The 23,760-nt window shown below is 42.6% G+C and overlaps 1 protein-coding gene across 4 annotated transcripts in view; it reads left to right on the top strand.

Moving 5' to 3' along the window:
* CAMK2B (calcium/calmodulin dependent protein kinase II beta) overlaps positions 1–23,760 on the top strand; it is a 231,134-nt gene that overhangs the window by 88,268 nt on the left and 119,106 nt on the right. For all 4 annotated transcript variants that reach the window (XM_084803857.1, XM_084803856.1, XM_084803858.1 and 1 more), the window contains exon 3: positions 13,414–13,473. In XM_084803857.1, coding sequence (XP_084659983.1) covers positions 13,414–13,473 — 60 coding nt within the window. The remainder of the gene's footprint in view (positions 1–13,413; positions 13,474–23,760) is intronic.

Genomic DNA, 23,760 nt, shown 5'->3' with positions numbered 1-23,760 from the left:
CCCCCCTGGGATGGAAGAACAGCTGTTACAGAAAGCAGAAGCGTAAGATAGGATGAGAAAGCAATATACGGCAGCATGATCCTCCCGAATCTCACGGATTTTTCCATGTGACCGGAATGTGAAGTCTTCAGCCAGCCCAATCTAGTGCTAGACAGAACGTGGCTATATCACTGCTAGAGTTGTTGACTGTGGGTCGCTGGTGTCTTGAGGCATTTCTCAAATGTATCAGACCTACTGGGTCTGCACTGTAAATAAATAAAGGGACAAGCTGTTACTGCCTGTCACTTTTTAGAGGCTGGGGGCAGTGAAAGGGAGTACTATGTGGCAGCAGCACCCCGTCCATGTCCTGGTGTTTCAGGAGCATGTGGCTTTTTCACCTCTGAAGTGAATAACCCAGGTGGCCCCCTCCAAAGAAAAATAATAATATTTGTACTTATAATTTTTAGCAAACTTTATTTTTGTACTTATAACAAACTTTCTTCTGGTGATATAATTTATATCACCAGACAGTTTGCAGCCTTTTAATGTCATCCCAAATCTACTACTTGAGGCGAACAGTCATGTCTGTTTGCTACAGCAGTTGGGAGCAGTGATGTAGTGGCACGTTTTGACGTGCAGGCATTTATCATGACAGTCCCCATAGCCATGCCCCAAGGAGAGTCCAAAATTGCAGGCAGCTGTGTTGATCCATATCCACAAACCAGTTCTAGGGGTTTTCATCTCCACCAGAAGCAGGTCATTTGTAATGTTCATGGATCTTAATTGCCCATTCAAGATGAAACTGTCCCAGAATACTTTACATTACAACAAGGAACCATATATTGCTGCTGGGAAAATTTATCTCTCCCCCCCCCCCCCACTTATGTGAGGATTGCAGCTAGGCTCAGACGGAACATGGAATTCTGAGTGTGTGTGAAGTGGGAGGTGGGACGGGCGGACGACAGATACTGTCAGCATCCCTGCTAATAAAAAGTGATGGTGCTGCGTCCCTGCAAACCCCGGGTTCACTACACCACTGGTCAGGAGAGAAGAGTGAGCAATAGGATCATTGGAGAAGTGTGGCAGAAGATACCTCTACTGTGTGTGGTCTTTTGCTTGTGAAGAGATAGGACAAAGTCTAGGCCTGTCACCCTTTTCGTCCACCCCCCCCAACATAACCTCTGTACATTTAACATCTGCATTACTGGCATAAATCCAATAGGTACAGCTTTTCTGACTTCAGTTGTTTTTAAAGAGCTAACATCAAATTATAATCACTGGTCGTGCATAGGGCCAAATATGTGGCTCACGCTGTAAGAGGTCAGCATTAATTTCTAAGTGTTTGCTAGGCATGTGGTACTCCAAAATTGGATTGAGAAGATGGCACCTTCCACACAGTGATGGATTATAATGTGTACTTCTTGTCCATGTTTGAGTTGGTGTTGTGTTGACATGAGTGCAAACTGGAGAAATATGAAGACATTTGGTCTGCTTTTCTTGAGACTTGTGTTCCATAGTAGTGTACATTGTTTGTTCTACCATTTTATGTGCCTGAAACACCATAAGCCACCTTCTTCTTTCTTCCCCAATTGCATTCTCTCGCCTTTAATATTATTTTATTTGTATAGGGTTCTCTCCTTTTTTTTTCTTTGTGATTAACTGAAAAATTGCAGTTGAAAAAGCTTTCCCCAAAAAATATTCTAGGTGCCCAGGCACATGCCTCTGAACAAATTCTGGTCCCCTAAATATTTCTGTGCTTGTGGGTACAGTCTTATTCACACTTATCTGGGTGGTAAGCACCACTGAATAGTGATGATTTACTTCTGAGTAAACTTACATAGGATTGTACTCTATATGTGTATTAAAACCCCATGAAATGTACATCCATCTGCACATGCCCTGATTCCGTTGATTTCCCCCACCCCATTATACTTCTCACTATTGCATAAATTGAGCCTCAGTGCTTCTCCTGATGGCAGAGAACTGAACAGTCACGTATAAGCAAACAGCCGAAATTCTATCTCACCGTTCTGTTGGTGTCCTTCAGACTTGCAGCCAGTGATCTATTCCCCCCGGGTTTCATCCTGATCACAGGCTGCTAATTACAGCCAGCTGTCAGGTGGACAAATGTCGGCTGTGTATTAATTGCAAGGGCACATCATTTCACTGGAAGGTTTGCCAGATCATAGACATTTTGGGGCGATGGTATTTGAAATAGAGACGTCCACTATGTTCTGTGGGACTCTTGATATTCTGCAAAAACGGACAACCCTTTTACAAGAAGGACATCTGGCCACTCTATTTATTGGTAACCTAATAGTGTTCAAATCCAGGTTGTTAGGCGTTGAAAGGCTGTGCCAAGAGATATGCAAGTCCAAACTTCCTTTTGATTCTTGGGACCTCACAGATGAGGGGTTGTTCTTTGTATTATTACTTTAGCTTCTGTGGCAAGGAAACGGAAAAATGTTCCAGTCCTAGGCATAGATATCTCACTCATGTGTGGACAGACTTTAGGGCTGTGGGATCTACTTGGTTTATTTTTCCTAGAACTCTGAAATCCACTAACCAGAGCTTGGTGCAAAAACAAAGTATATACCCTTAGAATTAAAGAATTCTGAGTCTAGGAATTTGTTGAGCACCAGAACTGAACAAAACACACAGTCCTTTCACAAAAAAATCCACTGCTGGTAACCCCAAACTTTCTTCATTTCTAGAAGTATAGTTTAGAGCAGTAGGGGATTCATTTTGTTGCTGCTATTATTAAACATTTGCGAGTCAGAAATCCTTTGCTGATCTACTGCAGATCACTGAGATCTACCAGGAGATCCGCATCTACCTTCTGGCCACTCCTGATCTAAGTAACAGTCTTTGCTTTAAGCAGCAGGGCAAGGGAAACTCCAGAAAAACTAGTTTAGGAGAGTAAAGGAATGGCAAAGGCCATTATTAGGGGAGCAAGAATCGATTCCATGCTATACAGGACCTTATAATATATTGTGATTGAAAGCTGGGGGAGTGAATGTGGGAGCAGAAACTATTTTGGAGTCATCCATATTAAGCAGCATCAGATTTCTTTTCTTTCTAATGCATGTTTGACGCTTTGGTGCAGTGGTCTTCTACACATTGGAGCTGGGACTGGAAGCCAAACAGTAATGTCTACTAGTCAGGTTGTTGTTGTTGTTCAGTCGTTAAGTCGTGTCCGACTCTTCGTGACCCCATGGACCATAGCACGCCAGGCCTTCCTGTCCTCCGCTCTCTCCTGGAGTGTGCTCAAGTTCATATTCATCGCATCGGTGATGCTATCTAGCCATCTCATCCTCTGCCGTCCCCTTCTCCTTTTGCCTTCAATCTTTCCCAGCATCAAGGTCTTTTCCAGGGAGTTTTCTCTTCGCATTAGGTGGCCAAAATATTTGAGCTTCAGCTTTAATATCTGTCCTTCCAATGAGCAGTCAGGGTCAGGTAGAATATACCAAAAGAGCTTCTGAGCACAAGCACAGTACTTTTCTCTTTCTACTAAGCAAGTGCAGCCTGTCCCCTCCCACCCCAGTAAAGGATAAAGGATTATGAAATAGGCATGGCTTCCTCACATGCCTGAGTCCCTGTACTTCCCTTTTTAGAAATTAAACACTATTCCCATCTCCTTTGCAAAGATCCTGCACAAAACTAAAGAACTTGTATTCCTCACCCCTCGCTCCCTTCCCCCCAAAAAACAGTCCTGGTTTTTCCCAACTCTTGTCCAGCCTCTTGTTCCAAAAATATTTTTTTCTTCCCCAACTCCTTGCCTTAGGCAGACTGTTTTTGCCCCCGCCCCCACTCCCAAACAGGGCTTCACTGGTGCCTGAGCACAATGTCAATATCTAGGACAAAAGACCTGTAAACACAATCCTTCTCCCAACAGATTCCACTCCAGGTTTCCCTTCTTTCTTTGCAGCAACTCTTCCTTGGCAGGAGGTGGAGATGAGGAAGAGATGGAGGCAGCTTGTTCCCAGCCATGAGTGCACCCTGCTACAAAAGGCATGGGAAAGAGCGGGACATACATGGGGAAAGGCAACAGACTCTGACAAAGTGGAGAGCAAGAGAAAAGGGTATACACACATAGAAGGAATTTTAAAATGGCGCAGCACTGGATCGGAGAACTGGGGTGTGTGGCAAGATTCCTGACTTGGCAGCAGAAAGTGGTCTGGCTGTCTAGTTTACTGGCTTGGTAGGGGAAATCCCTCTCTCAGCTTTTTTTGGCTGACTAATTTACTTGCTGTAGGTAGGGATGTACGAAAGTGACTTACCTTTCGTGGATTATGTTGATGGGGGGAGGGGGGAGGCGTTCCGTCCCTCCCCCCGGAATCCTGGCCAGGGGGGGAGGCGCTCCATTCCTCCCCTCGGAATCCTCGAACGGCCGGCTGTGCTCCGCGGCAGCTTTGTGGAGCAGCCGGCCAGGCCCGGCCAGGCCAGAGGGCTCTGGGTAAAAAAAACACACAAAAAACCCACAACCAACCACCGCCATTTGTGTTCCTTCTTTTTGGCCGTCTTAATCTACTTAAATATTTATGTAGACTATGACGGCAAAAATAAAGAGGAACGCAAATAGCGTAGTGGGCGCTATTTGCGTCCCTTTTTTATTCACCGTTTTAGCCTACGTAAATCTTTACGTAGGCTAAAACGGCAAATCAAAAGGGGACGCAAATAGGGCCCGCTACGCTATTTGCATTCCCCTTTATTTTCGCCGTCATAGTCTATGTAAATATTTACGTAGATTAAGAAGGTAAAAAGAAGGAAGGCAAATGGCGGCGGCCATAGCCGCCGCCATTTGTGTATGCGGGTTTTTTTTTAAAAAAACCCACCCAACCATGATAGGCTACGTAAAGATTTACGTAGCCTATCATGTCTTTTTTCTCCTTTTTTTTTAAACCTAGCCATGATAGGCTACGTAAATCTTTACGTAGCCTATCACGTCTTCTTTTTTTTTTTTTTTACACACAAGCCTGGAAATGGCGGCGGCGGCGGCAGCTGGTCGGAAGACCGACCACCGGAGCTGCCGCCGGAGCTGCTGCCGCTCGGAAGATTCGCCCCAGGTGAGTCTCATCCCGGGGGGGATCTGCGGGGGGGTGGCAGGCCGTTCTGCCACAGAGTTCGGGGGACCGAATGCACTGGCATTCGGCCTCACCGAGGTCTGTGGCGGAATTCTCTGATATCCCTAGCTGTAGGGCAAGCTCTCTCTGCACAGCAGGGGCCATTGTCACTTGCCAAGATGAAAGACTTTCTTGCCTCTGACATATTGGCCAGTGCTTTTGTTGGAAGCTGCAGTGAGGGAAATTTGCAAGTGGATGCAATTACATCCCATTCAAATGAGGTGCAGGTGAGGTGATTGAAATTATTAGAGAGGCCCATAGGGGAGATACTGGCTTATTTTCCATAGTTTACCTAGATATGAATTTTATTTTTACTAGGTAAAAGATTGTTCTGATAGATGGTGTGGTCTGCTTAATATGTGCTGACAATGGCATTGGGAGGACTGTGTTCAAGTTCTGCTTATTTAATGGGCTTGGAAATATCAAAATCTGACTATTTTCTCTCCCAGATCTAGGATCAGTATCTGGGAATGGCATCATAGAACACCTGCTGATGCCCACAACTATGCAATGGGCTAACTGCAAAGCCCCACTCTCCTGGGGCTCCTTCTCTTCCTGTTGCTGCCTGTTCACTTGCTCTCCAAGCATGCAAGTAGTAACAAGAGTGAGGAGATGCAGCAGCAGCAGCGCTCACTCGCCTTGCACTTCCTAGGGGAAGTTATGTGGATTGGGCCAGAAACAGAGAGAGGGCATGTGAATGGAGGGTGGTGACACAGGCAAGGAGGGACTGCGCGGGATGGGGGCAGACAAAGAAGGGGCCTGCTGTGAGCATCTTGCTCAAGACCCCTCCAAAACCTGGAGTCAGCGCTGCTGATATTCTCCGGAGAAACATGTTCTGCATTGTTACAACGAAAATTGACTGTATACAGTGGTGACTGGCTGGAATCAGAGTCATCATTATCTTTCAACCTTTGCGTCTATGTTATGGAATTCAAAAGTGGCCCTCCCAAGGCTTTCTATGAGGACAAATGAGGCAAAGGTTCAAAGGTTTTGTAAAAGGAAAGTGGTTACGTGGATGATTCGAAAATCACATAGATATATTTTTCTGCCTGGAAAAGAGTCTGACCAGGCAGTTCTTATTTTTAGGAACATTCTACGTGTAGCTTCATTTGTGACACATGTAGAGACAGAGCAGGAAGTGCAAAGGCTGTGAGCAGGACACATGCGAGCTTTCATCGGCATGAGAAGCTTGTGTATTTCTCAGGTGGGAGAGATGCAAAAAGGAAAAATCTATTTTGGATTTAATAATGATGCAAAGGAACAGGATATGCAACATACTTCCTGCTCCCTCCACATTTGGGTCTTGTCCAATGCTGCTCTTATTGTTGTGGGTATTTGGATCTCCCTATCAGTAGTTTATTAAGCTTTTGCATTGTCTATAACAATAACAAATAATAGAAATGAAGGAGAGAGGGTTAGGTAACTATTGCCAAACACTTGGTGGGCCTTTCCATTTTCTTCAACGCCTGACAGTTTTCACCCAAGTTCTGACTCAGACCGGGTTGAGGGGGTGGGGGTGGGGGGCTTGCAAACAGGGTCAATGGCACTGCCTGTACTTTGCATCAAGGAAGCTCCAGCACCCTGCTTTGAATAAATTATGCAGATGTACAAATCAGCTCAAGTATTGCAGTCATAATTATGGAGATTCTCACAGATATTTGGATAGGGTGGAGTTTGGCAAGAGAAACATGCAGTAGAAATGTAATGATAGGAAGACAAGAGACTTTGCAGGAAAAAGCCACTCCACTAGCTGTGGTGTCACTTACTGTAGATAGGTTGTTACTCAGGGAATTACATCTACCATGTAAGAGTGGACATCCATTTCCGTTCCTCCGTAGTCATATTTTCGTAATTTCACTTTATGAACGTCTGTAATAGAACCGTTTTTAGATTTGTGCGGTTGCACTAATGAAATATAACTAGTTGGATAAACCTGTAGCAGTCCTTCCTGCCTCTTGGAGATGTGTCCTTTAATCACATTCCATTTGACTCATGATAACCAAGTTTCAAGACCTCATTCATTCTTACAGTATGGATAGTATGTAGGAGAAATGAATACTACAGTGTAGTCCTACAGATTAAATCCTCTAAGCTGAAGACTGACATACACATCTTCAGCAGTAAGCCCCTGATGGATCTGCACCCAACTCTTTCTGGACAGTCGTACAAAGTTCCAAACTGAATCAAACTTAGAAGCGACTGGTTCTTATAGTTTCCAGGAGAGCCGGCTGTCTGGAGTGTTGATTGCTAGCCCATATGGCAATCATGAAGCCACGTGTTGTCCTCAGCCAGACCAGTGTTACAAGTTTTTTTTTGAAGGGTTGGCTTTAAAAGAAAGGGTGCTAAATTGTTTTAAACTTGCACTTTAAAAAAGGGTTTAAAAAGCCAAAAGCCTACGGGAAAGGACAAAAATCCATAGTGGGGTTGGAGTCAGATACATATGTCAGTAATGGAGCATGGGTGGGAGATGCAGAAGTTACCCCTCTGCAGAAAACTCCACACTCACTCTTGGAGGGAAGTGCTTCTGACTTCACCCTAACAGATGTCTGATTCCATGGAAATAAAGAAAAGGAAGAAAATACATAAAAGGGGAACTCATAAACAGGAATGAGAATATGAAAAACAAGGATATTTTTACATGCATGACAGGAATGGTGCATGCATGACAGGAATGGTGTCACAAGGTTGCCTTTGTGAGATGGACAAACAGCACAAAGTCTCTGTTTTGTTGTATTAAGAATTAAAGTGTTGTCTTAAAAACTTTGGTTGCATAGAGATGAAGCTCTACCTACCCCAACGGAGTATAAACATAATCCAGTGACTTGTTTTTAAGGTATATCTATAAGCACCCTTTATTCATACCTGGCTGACTCATGCATTTCATAGAATTTACCTGATCCAGTGAACAACTGAAGGATGACTTAGAGACTTTTAGTCACCATCTGCCAACACTGAGTATAAGGGGAGTTGGTCAGCCAGTTCGGATGCAATGCCAAACCATGGTTACCCAGGTAACATGCTCTGACCCCCACTCGCATGCTCCAATTCCATTCTGATGCCCACTTTTGTAGCAAGCTGATGGTTGTTCTCATTTCTGTTTTGCAGGCAAACTGTGATTTGTACAAAACATAGTTTGCTTGGTTTAGATGTAAAAGAAAACTATGTTTTGCCATGAAAGAGGGAGCCAGGGAGGTGTGAGAAGAGTGAAGTGGTGGAGGGAAGACATGGTTTGACATTATGCCCAAACTGACCCAATCACACCATCTATCCCAGCAGTGGAGAATGTGTGGTCCTCCAGTGCAACTCCCATCAGCCCTAGTCAGTATAGCCAATCATGAGGGATGATGGGAGTTGTAGTCCAACAACATCTGGAGAGCCACACGTTTTCTATTCCTTTTCTGTCCCATGACAAATCCTGTTTAATAAGCTTAAACGGTGCCTACTTATAAGGAAAGAACCAAAATAGTCATAGCACAGAAGAAAGCACAAAAATTAAGGACCTAGATAGCTCTATTACTCCTTTGTGTGTATTCATTGTCCTCCACTTTTAGGGCACCTAAAATGGCTAGTTGCTGTGTAAAGGTTAAGACAGTAGGACCTACCTACAGGCTTCCAGTCTAAACGCTAGTCTGCTGAGATGGTAATTACAGACAATACTGATTTTACTTCAGTTGCAGAGTCAGAGGTCAGATATCTATATAGAAAGGTAACACCCTTGCTTCTGCTGCAGAGAGGGCAATAACCATTGCAACATCCTGTGACAGGGAAACCGTTAATTATGTGTTGCACAAAGTACTTCCCCCTTCATGGATCACTGCCTTGTTGTGGCAAAGGGGCTTGCGTAACTCAGTGAAGCCATAAGCTATGCCATGCAGGGTCACCCAAGACGGACAGGTCATGGTGGAGAGTTCTGACAAAATGTGGTCCACTGGAGAAGGAAATGGCAACCCACTCCAGTATTCTTGCCAAGAAAACCCCATGGAATGTATCACAAGGCTAAAAAATATGACGTCGGAAGATAAGCCCCTCAGGTCGGAAGGTGTCCAATATACTACTGGGGAAGAGCAGAAGGAATTTCCAAGTAGCGCCAGAAAGAGTGAAGCGGCTGGGCCAAAGCCGAAAGGACACTCAGGTGTGGATGTGTCTGGTGGTGAAAAGAAAGTCCAATGCTGTAAAAAAAAAATATTGTTTAGGAACCTGGAATGTAAGATCAATGAATTAAGGTAAGCTGGAGGTGGTCAAACATGAGATGGCAAGATTGAACATCGACATCTTGGGAATCAGCGAACTAAAATGGACAAGCATGGGCGAATTTAATTCAGGTGACCATTATATATACTACTGTGGGCAAGAATCCCTTAGAAGAAGTGGAGTAGCACTCATAGTCAACAAAAGGGTGGGAAAAGCAGTACTGGGGTACAATCTCAAAAACGATAGAATGATCTCAGTATGAATCCAAGGGAAACCATTCGACATCACAGTAATTCAAGTCTATGCCCCAACCACTGAGGCCGAAGAAGCTGAGGTTGATCGGTTCTATGAAGACCTACAACACCTTTTAGAACTAACACCAAAAAAAGATGTCCTCTTCATCATCGGGGATTGGAATGCTAAAGTAGGAAGTCAAGAAATCACCGGGATAACAGGCAAGCATGGCCTTGGTGTACAAAATGAAGCAGGACAAAGGCTAATAGAGTTTTGCCAAGAGAACACGCTGATCACAGCAAACACTCTTTTCCAACAGCACAAGAGGTGACTTGACACATGGACATCACCAGATGGTCAATATTGAAATCAGATTGATTATGTCCTTTGCAGCCAAAGATGGAGAAGCTCTATACAGTCAGTAAAAACAAGACCTGGAGGTGACTGTGGCTCAGATCATGAGCTTCGGCTTAAATTGAAGAACGTAGGGAAAACCACTAAACCATTCAGGTATGAGCTAAATCATATCCCTTACGAATATACAGTGGAGGTGAGGAATAGATTTAAGGGATTAGACCTGATAGACAGAGTGCCTGAGGAACTATGGATGGAGGTCCGTAACATTGTTCAGGAGGCGGCAACTCAATCCATCCCAAAGAAAAAGAAATGCAAGACAGCAAAGTGGCTGTCTGATGAGGCTTTACAAATAGCCGAGAAAAGAAGGGAAGCAAAAAGCAAGGGAGAAAGGGGAAGATATACCCAACTGAATGCAGAGTTCCAGAGAATAGCAAGGAGAGACAAGAAGGTCTTCTTAAATGAACAATGCAAAGAAATCGAGGAAAACAATAGAATGGGAAAGACTAGAGATCTCTTCAAAAAAACTGGAGATCTCAAGGGAACATTTTGTGCAAAGACGGGCATGATAAAGGACAAAGAAAGCAGGGACCTAACAGAAGCAGATGAGATTAAGAAGAGGTGGAAAGAATACACAGAAGAACTATACAGGAAAGATCTGAATGTCCCTGATAGCCATGATAGTGCGGACACTGAACTTGAGACGGACATCCTAGAAAGTGAAGTCAAGTGGGCCTTAGGAAGCATTAGTAACAACAAAGCTAGCAGAGATGACAGCATTCCAGCTGAGCTATTTAAAATCCTAAAAGATGAAGCTGTTCAAGTGCTGCACTCAATATGCCAACAAATTTGGAACACTCAACAGTGGCCACAAGACTGGAAAAGGTCAGTTTACATTCCAATCCCAAAGAAGAGCAATGCCAAAGAGTGTTCAACCTACCATACAGTTGCGCTCATTTCACATGCCAGCAAGGTGATGCTCAAAATCCTACAAGCTAGGCTTCAGCAGTATGCGAACCGAGAACTACCGGAAGTACAAGCTGGGTTTTGAAGAGGCAGAGGAAGATCAAATCGCCAACATTCGCTGGATCATGGAGAAAGCAAGAGAATTCCAGAAAAACGTCTATTTCTACTTCATTGATTACGCCAAAGCCTTTGATTGTGTGGATCACAACAATCTGTGGCAAATTCTTAAAGAGATGGGAGTACCAGACCACCTTACCTGTCTCCTGAGAAACCTGTACGAGGGTCAAGAAGCAACAGTAAGAACCAGACATGGAACAACCGATTGGTTCAAAATTGGGAAAGGAGTACGACAAGGCTGTATATTGTCGCCCTGCTTATTTAATTTATATGCAGAGTACATCATGAGAAACGCCGAGTTGGATGAATCACAGGTCGGAATTAAGATTGCCAGGAGAATTATCAACAACCTCAGATACGCAGACGATACCACCCTAATGGCAGAAAGCGAAGAGGATCTAAAGAGCTTCTTGTTGAGGGTGAAAGTGGAGAGTGCAAAAGCTGGTTTGAAACTCAACATTAAAAAAATGAAGATCATGGCATCTGGCCCCATCACTTCCTGGCATATAAAAAGGGAAGAAATGGAAGCAGTGACAGATTTTATTTTCTTGTGCTCCAAGATCACCGCAGATGGTGACTGTAGCCATGAAATTAAAAGGCGCTTGCTCCTTGGGAGGAAAGCTATGGCCAACCTAGACAGCATAGTAAGAAGCGCAGACATCACCTTGCCGACAGAGGTTCGTATAATCAAAGCTATGGTTTTCCCAGTAGCAACGTATGGCTGTGAGAGCTGGACTATAAGGAAGGCTGAGCGTCGAAGAATTGATGCTTTCGAACTGTGGTGCTGCAGAAGACTCTTATGAGTCCCCTGGACTGCAAGGAGGTCAAATCAGTCAATCCTAAAGGAAATCAACCCTGAGTGCTCATTGGAAGGACAGATACTGAAGCTGAAGCTCAAATATTTTGGCCAACTAATGCGAAGAGAAAAGTCACTGGAAAAGACCTTGATGCTGGGAAAGATTGAAGGCAAAAGGAGAAGGGGACAACAGAGAATGTGATGGCTAGATAGCATCACCGATGCGATGAATATGAACTTGAGCACACTCCGGGAGAGAGCGGAGGACATGAAGGCCTGGCATGCTATGGTCCATGGGGTCACGAAGAGTCAGACACGACTTAACAACTGAACAACAAAAACAAAGTACTTCATTTTGTTTCTACTGAACTCAGTACCCATTTCATCAGTTGAACGATCCTGAACTCTAGTGCATTAAGGAAGTGGGTTTGCTTTCTCAACCCCATTCATAATTTTTATTTATTTATTTCTATACTGCCCAATAGCCAAAGCTCTCCGGGTGGTTCATAACAGTTAAAACCATAAAATACTACAACTCCCATAATCTCTGACCATTGGCCAGGCTGACTGGAACATATGGGAGCGGTGGTTTGAAACAACTGGATGCTACCCCTGCTCTATGTTATCTCCTTAGTCATATTATTTTCTGAATGAAAAAGATTCTGGCATCTTAGTTTAGAACAGTAAGAGAACTGAGGGAGGACGTGATAGAAGCTGATTATATAAGGAAGGGCTTTGTTCGGCTTTAGATTTAGATGCTATTAGCAGTTATGATTTGTGTTAGTTATGATATTCCTTTAAAGAAGTAGTTAAGTTACCAAAATAATGCTTTTGTTAACATGTCACAAATATATTTGGATCAAGTAAAGTTGTTGAGTGGGTTCTGAAACCTTCTGTGTGCTCCGTGTAACATTTGGCCTGAAGATGTTGGATCTATTTCTGAACGTTCCAGTGGTAACTGGGACAGCAATCTTAAGGGATCCTTACCTGGAATATAGGGTGTTTCCAGACAGAGGGTTCTTAGTGCTACCATTATGTTTCTATTTCATTTTTCCCTCTTTAATGGAGTTTTTGTGGTTAAAAAAAAAAAAAAGGACTGAAGGTGAGGAAACAGGAGGTTTAAAAGTTGAAGATGACGATATCTGAACCCCCAGTAAAATTCCTTGAATGGGGGAGAGCAATTGCAGGATAAAAGCTTCATCTGGAGTTGAAGAAATAAGTTTAGTGTTTGAAGTATTTAATCAGATTTTACCTCAGATTGAGGTCATGTCTACACATACAGCAAAATGGTGAAATGAACCATGCCATTTTTGAATTTATTTTGAACCATGGTTCAAAAGTAAACTCCCTCAAATGAAAAGTAGCACAGCAGGAAAGTGGATTAGGCTCTGAAATGCTATTTTTTTTTTTTTAGTGGGGGAGCATTCAAAGATAGGACTCCCACCTTCCATCTGAAGCAGTCCAGTCCAGAATTCTTCCACTTCAGCCTCTCACCTCAATTCTGTGTAATGTATAGATGAGTTCTAAGATGGGCTAAATGCTAAGCTCTGCCCTTGAGGTTCTGGCAGAAACCAAATACTAAGGGAACTACAGTCAGAATTAACTGACATTCATGGAATGCTCAAGGGTGCTTGCTCTTTATTTTTTCTCCAGATCATCAGAAGTTGGAGCGAGAAGCTCGAATCTGCCGTCTCCTGAAGCATTCCAACATCGGTAAGTAACTTGAGTGGGAATAGGTGGGATCCTTTGCTTTAAAAGAGGGGTTTGGGAGGGTTGAAGATTCTTACCTGCTGTGTATGTTTTCCTGGGAGGACTGTTCAATGAGGAAAAGGATGGGGGAATGTTTGTTCACTTCTGGGAGCTGATATTTTGATTATCACCCAGGCTGAGAACACAGTTGTCCAGAATGCGTTCCAACAGAACTATGCATGTTTGTGTCCTTGCCCATGTGGCACATGCAAGCCTTTTCAGGCTGCATTCATTTTCAGCTGCTCCAGATTCTAGAACACTACATTAATAAAACCACAACCCAGATTCTGCAGCCAGAACATCCTGATCCTGAGACTGGGATTAATCCCCAGTGAGCAACTCATTTTTGAGTGAATGGGTGTTATGGCAGTAAAGCTGACACATCCAGCAGCCACTCCCCTCCCACAGGGAACTACCAGACTACCAGGGAAAGACCCTTCTCTGTAGTGGCCCCCCATCTGTGGAATGCCCTTCTCAAGGAGGTGCACCAAGTGTTTTCACTGTATATGTTTAGATGCCAGGTTAAGGCCTTCCTCTTCCAGCAGGCATTTAATTTCGAATCTGGTGTTCTGATAATTAAGTTGGCTCTTTAGTATTTTTAGTGTTTTTAGGACACAATCCTATGCATGTTTAGACAGAAAAAAGTCCTGGCTGGCGGATGCTGGGGGTTATAGGACTTCTGTCTAAACATGCATGAGATTGCACCCTTAACATTAAACACCTTAATGTTTTAATATTTTGATATTTTCATTGTTGTGTTCATTGTTTTGGTTATTTTTTATTGTTGTTTTGTAAATAATTATAAGCTGCCCCCAAGGGCAGTTGAATGGTATATAAATTTAGGGCGCAATCCTATGGCTGCTAGATAGTGGCTAGACAGCCATAGGATTGTTCAGTTTTCGGGAACTGACCTTGGAGCCTGCACTCTGAGGTCGGTTTCTGGAAAACTGCCTACCTGCTGCCTTGTAGGCAGCATGGGTCATCCCTGGTCTGTGCGCTCAGAAGACCAGTGCGGAGCGGGAGAAAAGGGGTATTCCTGGGAGCGGGGAGTGCAGAAGTGCCGGTACGATGCTTCTTATGCATTGTGTCGTCCCCCCCGAAGTCCTGCGGTTAGACAGCTGAAATCGGCCATCTAGCTGTAAATGCAGGGCAGCCAGAGCTCAGAGGAGAAGATCTTCCCCACACTCTGCCCTCTCTGCATTGTACAGGCGGTCGCCTCTGAGTTCAGAGGTGGCTGCCTATCCCAGTAGGATTGCTCCCTCAATAAATCTCTTACTCTCATCCTCCATTCTGCAGTGACATAATTCAAATGTGCATGTTTTCACCTGTATCGTATGCTTTATTTTATGTAAATGGCACTTGGTTTTACATTATTTGGGATGTCCTGAGGGCTATTTTGACATGGTGGCAGTAGCTTGGTGAAGCTACCAGTAGCTGCCATTACAGAGCGTAGCACATCCTAGTTCACAAATTCTCTAGGAATTGTAAATGTTTTGTGTGTGTTCTTTCATGTGTGGTCTTATAGTTAGTTGTGTCACATGATCCTGAACCACAGTGGCCCTGATTAACCAGCCAATCCACTCTTCCTCATTATCAGCAGGGGTAGAAATTTGCACTGAAACACTTTGCTCCCCACGGCCCCATTATAGAACCGAAATAAAATATGCAGACCTGTCAAATTTGCATTGAATATTCTTAATTTGCATATTGCCCCAGTTGTATATTTTAAGTAGATTTCTCTCCTGAAACCTCCAAGTTGTGGCTGGTTTTTTTTTTTATCACAGACCAGGGAAGAAGGAGGGGCCAGATACTTGAAAGAAGAGCAGTATGTTAAGACGCAGACTAATAGGAACAACATGGGGGAGCTGTGTGTAGCACTGGGGTTGTTTCACATATCTGTGGATTTGCTGCTTAAGTATAAAAGCTGGTATCTGGTACAGAATGTGGCATTCAAAGCCTTACAAAATCTGAAGCTTTTGAGTAGAGATGGGGAAGAACCAGAGCATAGTCTGAATATGATGCAGCAATCTTGGGGTGCTTACAGAAGAGGCTTTTATCCTGCAATCACCCAACCTCATTCATGGGATTTTACTGAGGGTTAAGGCAACATTGCCTTCAACTTGTAACCCTCCCATGTTTTCCTACCTCTTCTTCCATCCTTTTTCTTTCCACAAAGAATCTGTTAAGGAAGGAAAGACAGAGCAGCTGCACAATGCCTTCCATCTGGAAGCACCCCTGTTGAAGCTAAGCAGGTCTGGATTGGTCATGTGCCTGGATGGGAAACTGCCTGGGAAGGAACCCCATATACACAGACTTGGGTTCTATAGACAAAAAGTGGGATATAAATGTAATACATCATGATAATTCTGAGAATCTCAATGTTAACTTTTAAAAATGCAATTTTCTAAATATCAGTAATCTTGTGTATTTATTTTATTAATGTATGTATAACGTGCTTTCAAACAAATTTTGCCCCACTTTTCAAACTAATTTCAAACTAACATGAATGTATTTCTTTTTACATTAAGAAGAAACACATTCTAATAACAACGAACTACATTATTAAAAATCAAGTAAAGCACTATAAATTCCCAGCAGCATGAAAAACACAGTAAAACAGCAAAAAAGGCAGAATCATCATAAAACACCTTCTGGATGGTAGGGGCATTTTATAGGCATGTTATAAATCTTGAACATATACAAGCAGTGTAGAATGAAAATGTCCAAAGCCAGGGTGGGGCAGTCGATTCTTTACCTATGCCTGCATAGACTTAATCTCTCCTATGGCATCTCCATCTAGTTGCTCATCCATCATTGGCCAAAGCTGTGTGTCATTTGCACTTGCACATTAAGAGCTTTTCTACATGAGGTGTTTGTTGTGAGCTTCTCATTCCCTGCTCGCATTACAGGTTCTTGAGATGACGTTGTGACCCCTCAGTTTTGCATCTGTTTGTAAGCAGCACTTTCTGCAAGTTTTTTTAGACCAGAGAAAATGGGGTATTATTTCTAATGGCGAAATAGAGCAGTATTTCCTCTTGTGCATTTGCACTGTTCTGCTATACAGTCCCACCTAGAGATTATGTAGCAGAAAAGCAAGAAAGGAAATACTCCTTGTGTAGCACAGGGATCTCAATTCTGTGATGAAACTGAAAGTAGATACAGTGGATTAACAACCTTGTGAAGAAAATCCTGCAAAACAGATAAATACAATTCTGAGTGAATAATCCCAAATTCTGTGTCAAGAATTCTGCAACATGGTAAATTATGCAAATATGTATATAATTACTTATTTTGGAGAAAGAATAATGTTCTCCTAGTTGTGGGAAGGGGTAAAGAGAACACTGAAGTCCCCTACCCCATCCCCTGACCAATAGAAATCGTACTCAGACTGCTCCTCCTGTGCTTCTGAGATTTCACAAGGAAATGCTCATACATTTTCAATCCTATCTTTAAGCCTTGCTTCAAGGACTCGCTTTAAAAAGAAAAAAGACTGATTCGCAAATCAAGCAAATTATTGCATGTTTGCTTATTTAGTGATTTATTAATTATTTAAGAAACGTTTATCTCGCTTTTCCCCTCCAAAAAGGAAGTCATTCAAAGTGGCTTACAAAACATAAAAACAATAGCTAATAATTAAAGCATATTAACAAGCTAGTAGCAGCAGCAAACAATACAATTAAGCAACAGCAAAGTCAAATGCTTGTTTAAAGAGAAATGTTTCCACATGCTAGCAAAACACAGGTAACAAGGAGGATGACTTAATGTTTTGGGGCAGGGTGTTCCATAGATAAGACACTGCCACCCAGAAAAGCCCTCTTGTGCATTACCATCAACTGTGCCTCTGAAACAGCACACATAAGGAGGGTGCAGCAGTTGATCTTAAAGGGCAGGCAAGTTCACGTGGGAGCATGTGGTCCTTTAAGTAGCCAGGTCTCAAGCCATTTAATTAATTAATACCATTATGTCTGACTGATTAGGGAATGTGGATTTTCTAGGAACAGAATTTTAGTACAATACACACACAGCGTTCTGGTTTTCTGTCATATAATCATATGAGCCACTATAAAGAACTGCCTTGCAGAGGATCCAGGAACTTTGGTTCAGAATGCTGCAGCCTGACTTGGGTCTGGGGAAAGTGTTGTTGAGCTTACATCCTGCTTCTGGGCTACCCATAGACATTTGATTGGGCTACAGTGGGAACAGAATGCTAGACTAGATGGGCCTTTGGTCTGATCCAGCAGGGCTGTCCTTATGTTCTTATGTTGACAGACAGACAGAACAGAGATAGTAGGAAGCTGTTGGCTTTACTAGATCATTATAGGGCGCCAAGTACAGGCCGTGAGAGGGATTTTGTACAGTTAGGTACAATATAGGACTCTGCATAAGAAGGGAAATTTCACCAGTATGGTTTGTCCCATTACTAAAGCAATGTAGTATGCTATCCTGATGTGCAGTTCCTAAGGTGGGAATTGGGTGGGATTCAACAACTGGAAGCCCTGGGCCCAATCTACCCCCTGAGGAATACCATCTGCCCCTCCAGTTGTCAACCCAGAGGTAAGAAGACTGTGTGGAGGTTGTTGTGAGTGTGACCATGTTACTTGCCAGAGGTCCACATTGGAGCATGATAATGGGGGCCCACTTCTTCCTCAAAGTGGTCTCCAATAAAATTTAGGATGCAATCCTATGCATGTTTAAACACAAAAAAGTCCTACATCTTCAAGCTGGCAAATGCTGGAAATTGTAGGATTTTTTTTTTGTCTAAACATGCATAGGATTGCGCCAGTAGTTGTTTAAAGATGTAGGAGCCCCCTCAGTCTCTGGACCTGACAGCACTACTTGCCTGTTGAGTTCAAACCAATTTAAATGTTTTTCATGTGCCCCCTCTTCCTTTTAAAAAAATGTGCATTTACTAAGGAATTGACACTCAAATTATATAGGAGAGTAGATAAAGGATTACAAGCAGAGGTGTCCTGAGTGGCCTTTCCTAAGGGTTTGACCAATGGAGTTGAACAATAAAAGAGGGGGAATGGAGCATGATGGAAGGGAGAGAGTTAAGAGAAAGAAATGTCTTAATTGATAGCATGTTCCAGTGCAAGACAATACTTTTAATTTAGTACTGCATCTCACCAGGAAATACTTGTCCATAATGCACACTTGTGTCCTTAGTATGTGACACTTCAAAAATACAGTAGATTTCCAATGGGATAAGGACAGGAAAATTTAAATGGTGAATAGCGCAAAAAATGCAGAATTGAGAAATCCTAGCAGTGGCTACCATAGGGACATTAATTCTTTACTGCAACCTGAGAGAGTACAATTGATTGTTGGATTGGCTGATTATATTTTTAATCTGCCCAATAACAAATGTTCTCAGTGTATTACAAAAGCAAAGTTGAAATACAAAACATTTACAGAGATAACACCTTTGTTTATTATTTAAATTTCTACCCTACCTTTCCATACTAGGCATGCAAAGTGGCTAACAATAATAAAAGATGTAATTACAAAATACTTTAAAAACAACAATAACACTTCTTAACAATATACAGGAGGAGCAGCTAAAAACAGCAACCAATTTAAACGAAAACCACCCACCAACAGAAGGTAAATAACCAACCCCTCTGGCCAAAGGCTTGTCTAAACAAGAACATTTTCACCACTAAAAAGGTCTTCAGAAATACACCTCAGATACTGGTGGGATGCAGAGAGGAGCCTACCCAAAGATGTTAATATATTTGTTGTTCAGTCATTAAGTTGTGTCCGACTCTTCGTGACCCCATGGACCATAGCACACCAGGCTTTCCTGTCATCCTCTCTCTCCCAGAGTGTGCTCAAGTTCATATTCATTGCATCGGTGATGCTGTCTAGCCACCTCATCCTCTGCCGTCCCCTTCTCCTTTTGCCTTCAATCTTTCCCAGCATCAGGGTCTTTTCCACTGAGTTTTCTCTTCGCATTAGGTGGCAGGTAAATAATGGATTTAATTTTGTATTTCCTTGATTTTTGACATTGAGTTTTTCTTATCTCTTCATATAACTGAGTATATGTCACCGAAATTAATTAAGGGTGTGAAAGGAGGAGTATAATGCCTCCTGACCTGAGGGGAAGGGGACTCCCAGCTTCTCTCAGGGTAAACCACGAACTCCTTCCGTACAGAACTTACAGCCTACATCTCAGCAGCAAGGGGGGATTGTAGTGGGAGGAACAAGGATAACAGAAAGAGGGGAGAAATGATCATGGCAAGAGGAACAAGGGATTAATGATAGCAAATACATTTACATTTAGGCTTCATTTGCATTGGGGGTGAGGAGTAACGGATTAATCTGAAGGCTTATCAGATGAGATGGCTTTTCAGAAGGGATTTGAAAATGGAAAGGTGGACCGCATTAGGAGGTCAGGAAGGAAATTCCAGGTTCCCACCCTTCCTCCCCACAAAATAACAGAAATTGGGAGTGCAAACAGACGGGTTTGAATTCCTGCTTGAGCTTTCAAGCTCACTAGGTGGCCTTGGGCCAATCACGCTCTGTCTCAATTGAGACATAACGACAAACTATGGTTATCGTTACATGCATCAGCCACAGTGAGCCTCAGACTTGCATGCCCATGTGAGGGGAAAACATTCCTATTTTGTGAGGATTTTTACCCTGAAAAGTGGGCTATAAGGCTACCAATTAATTAATATTAAATAATAATTTCAAGCTTCCGGTTGTGGTTTGAAACAAATTGCTTTCCAAACTTGTGATTTGTACAATCTGAAGTTACAAACCATTATATCAAACCAAAATCAAACCCTGGTTTGATAGCTCACTATGGTTTGTACAAACCTCCGTTTCCTGTATTTGAACTAAGTGGGGAAACTGCTTTATTACCAACCATGACTGGAAGCATTTAAATCTCCTCTTGCATGTGAAGGAGAGAAGTAGGATAGGGGAGAGTGTGTGAGCCCAAGGCATGCTGCAGCTCATACATGTAACAACAGACTACAGCTTATAGTTTTGTCTGAATTGGGCCCCTCTCCCAGTCAGACTTACGTCACCAGCTTTTTATGAAGATAAAAATAGAGTAGTCCCATCTATGTACCCTACCCTGAGCTCTTTTGAGGGAAGGTGGGCTATAAATGTGACCAATAAACAAACAGCAGCAACTAATGGTATGTGGTGTGGACTACACCCCCTCTTTGAGTGATGGGTTGTTCAGACCCCCTCTCGCCCTCAACCCTGGTTTGGATGCACCCCGAATTACAAACCCACTGCAGTTACTAATGACAGGAAGGATTGTAGAACGAGAGTATCGAATAAGCTTCTTGCTCGATGGGCCTTTCGTTCTCAAACAAGTGGCCAATTAAAACTGTATGACACCGTTCCTGCCCGCTCAGCGTGAACATTGTGTTTATGCCAGTTATTTTGTTTGAATCCCCCCCCCCCTTTTTTGGTCCTTTTTTAGTCTTCTGTTTTTCCCTCTTTGAAGTACATTAGTTTCTATGGAAACAATGTCATCATGGGTACCTTCTAGGTAGGTTTAAAGACAGCCACAGTGCAAAAAACACACACAAAAAATCAGCTTATTATATAATGGAACTGAAACAGATGCCAAGCTTTGGAAATCTTAGTGAGGTGTACAGGAGGTACTTGTGAGGAAAATGCATTTTCTCTCCAATACACAATGTGGGGATCTTGTGCCTTGAAGCTGAGAAAATTCAAAGGAGTTCAAGGAAGTTAGGCATTTATCGCTAGCTGATATTCAGTAGTATTTGGCCACCTAATTCTTTGAAGCTCACGGTCTCAAAGTGGTAAGGTAGACATCCATAAGGCATTACAAACAGTGGTTAAGATAGGTTACAATTCCTCCCTGATCCCTTACAGGCATTCAGTTGCTTCAATAGGGGCCAGAATCCCAGTCCACTGTATACTAAAAAAAGGCTGTGTGCCCTACATTTTCCATTGATTATAAAGCACTGAGGATCAGTAGGGTGATGCTCTGTGTTTTGCTCACGTCTCAGGCACTTTCCCAAGAGGGTCTGAAAGTATACATTGGCTGGGCACACACGTAACACTAACCCATGGTATGGGTTGTTGAATTCTGGATTGTCATGATGCGCAAACCCAAGCGCAGACAAGAGCAGTAAAAAAACAACGTCCAGCCTCTCTACATGCCAGTACTACAGTGCAGCAAACTGGTTATCTTTGGTTTGTCTTAGGGAATGCCTACTTAGTGGATTCTTGCACTTCCAGTTTCATTGTGGGGTTTTCACTAAGCAAAAAGTGCATGGAATCATATCTGGGGTGGTGGGAAAGGAAGGCATAATGCAGTGTTTGGCCTCCTGCATATAAATGTACTCCTTCCCTCATATGGGATCATTGCTCCACTCCTCTGCAGGATAAAGAATCATAGAGTTGGAAGGGGTCTGCAAAACCATCGAATCCAACCCCCTGCTCAATGTTTGCAGGAGACCAGGGCAAACCAAACAGCTTGAGGGAAAGAAGACATTCTAGTTCAGAAAGTTTTGCCATGCTTTTATGATGGGTGAGTTCACCCAGGGTCGCTTCAGAATGCATTAAGTTTTTCTGAACTTTCTAGCACAATTCTTGGAAAAGCTCAGGTTTCTCCAGAAAAACTCAGAAGAGCCAAACGCGGAGGAAATTGCCCCCAACTCTCTATACCAAGGGTAGGCAAGATGTTTTGGACTACAGTTCTAATAATTCCTGACTATTGGCCATGGTGGCTGGGTCTTGTGGGAGCAATAGTCTGAAACAGAGGGCACCAGGTTGCCTACCCCCTGCTCTATGGCAATCCCCCTTTCCAAGTAAACTTACCCTTAGAAAGGGCAGTGACGGCATTTCCTTAACAGACCTTGGACTAGGCTATTCATTTTACTTTACAGAGCACAGTACTCTGTTTAATGGCATAATCTATTTGAAGAACTTTTAAAAGTTATGTTTAAAGATAAAGAACCGTCAGAAGAGAGAGCATGGGCCTTGAATTTGCCCATCAACACCTGGACCAAGCATCTGGACAGTGGAATGATCATACACACAGGTCACCTGGTTCCAGTCCTCCCCACTATGGCAAGATGTATTATATTTCTGTTCACAGTATATTAATTATTTCTAACTTTAGCACATCTATACATATAAATTGGCATATGCAAATCTTATGCAAACCAATGCCCTCTTTTGTCCTCTTTTGTGATGATGCATTTCCTCTTTTTTGGCAACATGTAGCATATGCCCTGGTTCAGAGGTTCTCAAAGTATATTATCAGTATGTCGGCAACCCCAGACTACCAGTCTACGTAATAAATTCAGATTACTCACCAAACCAGATACCATCTTAGAGTAAGATTAATTCTTCACTCTAGATGTAGGTCATACAGAATTTTTATTATTTTCAGAAATTACTCAGACAAGATTTGTCTTTTGTTACTTTATTATAAAAAATATTAGTATAACGATACTAAATAAAGGCGTATACATGCATAGAATCAAACACCTGATGCATTCAACATCACCTTAAGTAAAGGTTTCTAAGTAGAACAATAACAATATTAGTCTCAGTGATTATCAGCATCAAGCTTATCAGGCTCATTCTACAGCAGCAAGTTGGCAATAGCTGATCCAAGAGGATAGCTCCCAATGTTGCGTGTTCAAACACTTCTTTATACACTTTTAAACAGAGATCGTTTTGTTTTTACTTTATAAATTTATGTTCACGTTCCTAAGGCTACATTTCTATTTTAAATCAACATGGCTTAATAATAATGTTGAATTTCAAACTTTTTGTCAAGTTAAATGATTGTAACAACATACATATAAAAACATTCTGGAATCCCATGCCATGTTGTAGGCATGTTTGTGACACACACATTATTTCTTTGTCTTCAACCTGTTTTGTGTGAGTATGTCTTCTCACAAAATATAGGCCTCTTATATTTATGATCTGGGAAGCTCCTCCTTGTTACTTTATTTAATTATGTTCCTGTTGTTATGATCTTGTTATGATTTAGGTTACTATAAATCTGACGCGGGCACTGACCCCATGGCGCTGCAAGTGCAAAACCTGGCACCTCTTGTTTGGATTCCTTTCGTATCAGCAAAGAGTACCGATGAGCCAATAATCAATTACTAATGGTCTGGCACTTCTCTTTCCCATCTTGGAAGCCTCAAGGACAAGACAAGCTTAATTACGCTCACACTAAGAGGCCAAGTTGAGTTATACTGGGCTTTGGAATTTCGTAGTTTAATCTAGAATTCTCTT

The sequence above is a fragment of the Heloderma suspectum genome, chromosome 6, assembly GCF_057233095.1.
Source record: "Heloderma suspectum isolate Gila_16-S chromosome 6, 16-S_ref, whole genome shotgun sequence".
In the NCBI taxonomy this organism is placed as follows: domain Eukaryota; kingdom Metazoa; phylum Chordata; class Lepidosauria; order Squamata; family Helodermatidae; genus Heloderma; species Heloderma suspectum.
This window is presented reverse-complemented; position numbering and strand designations above follow the sequence as displayed.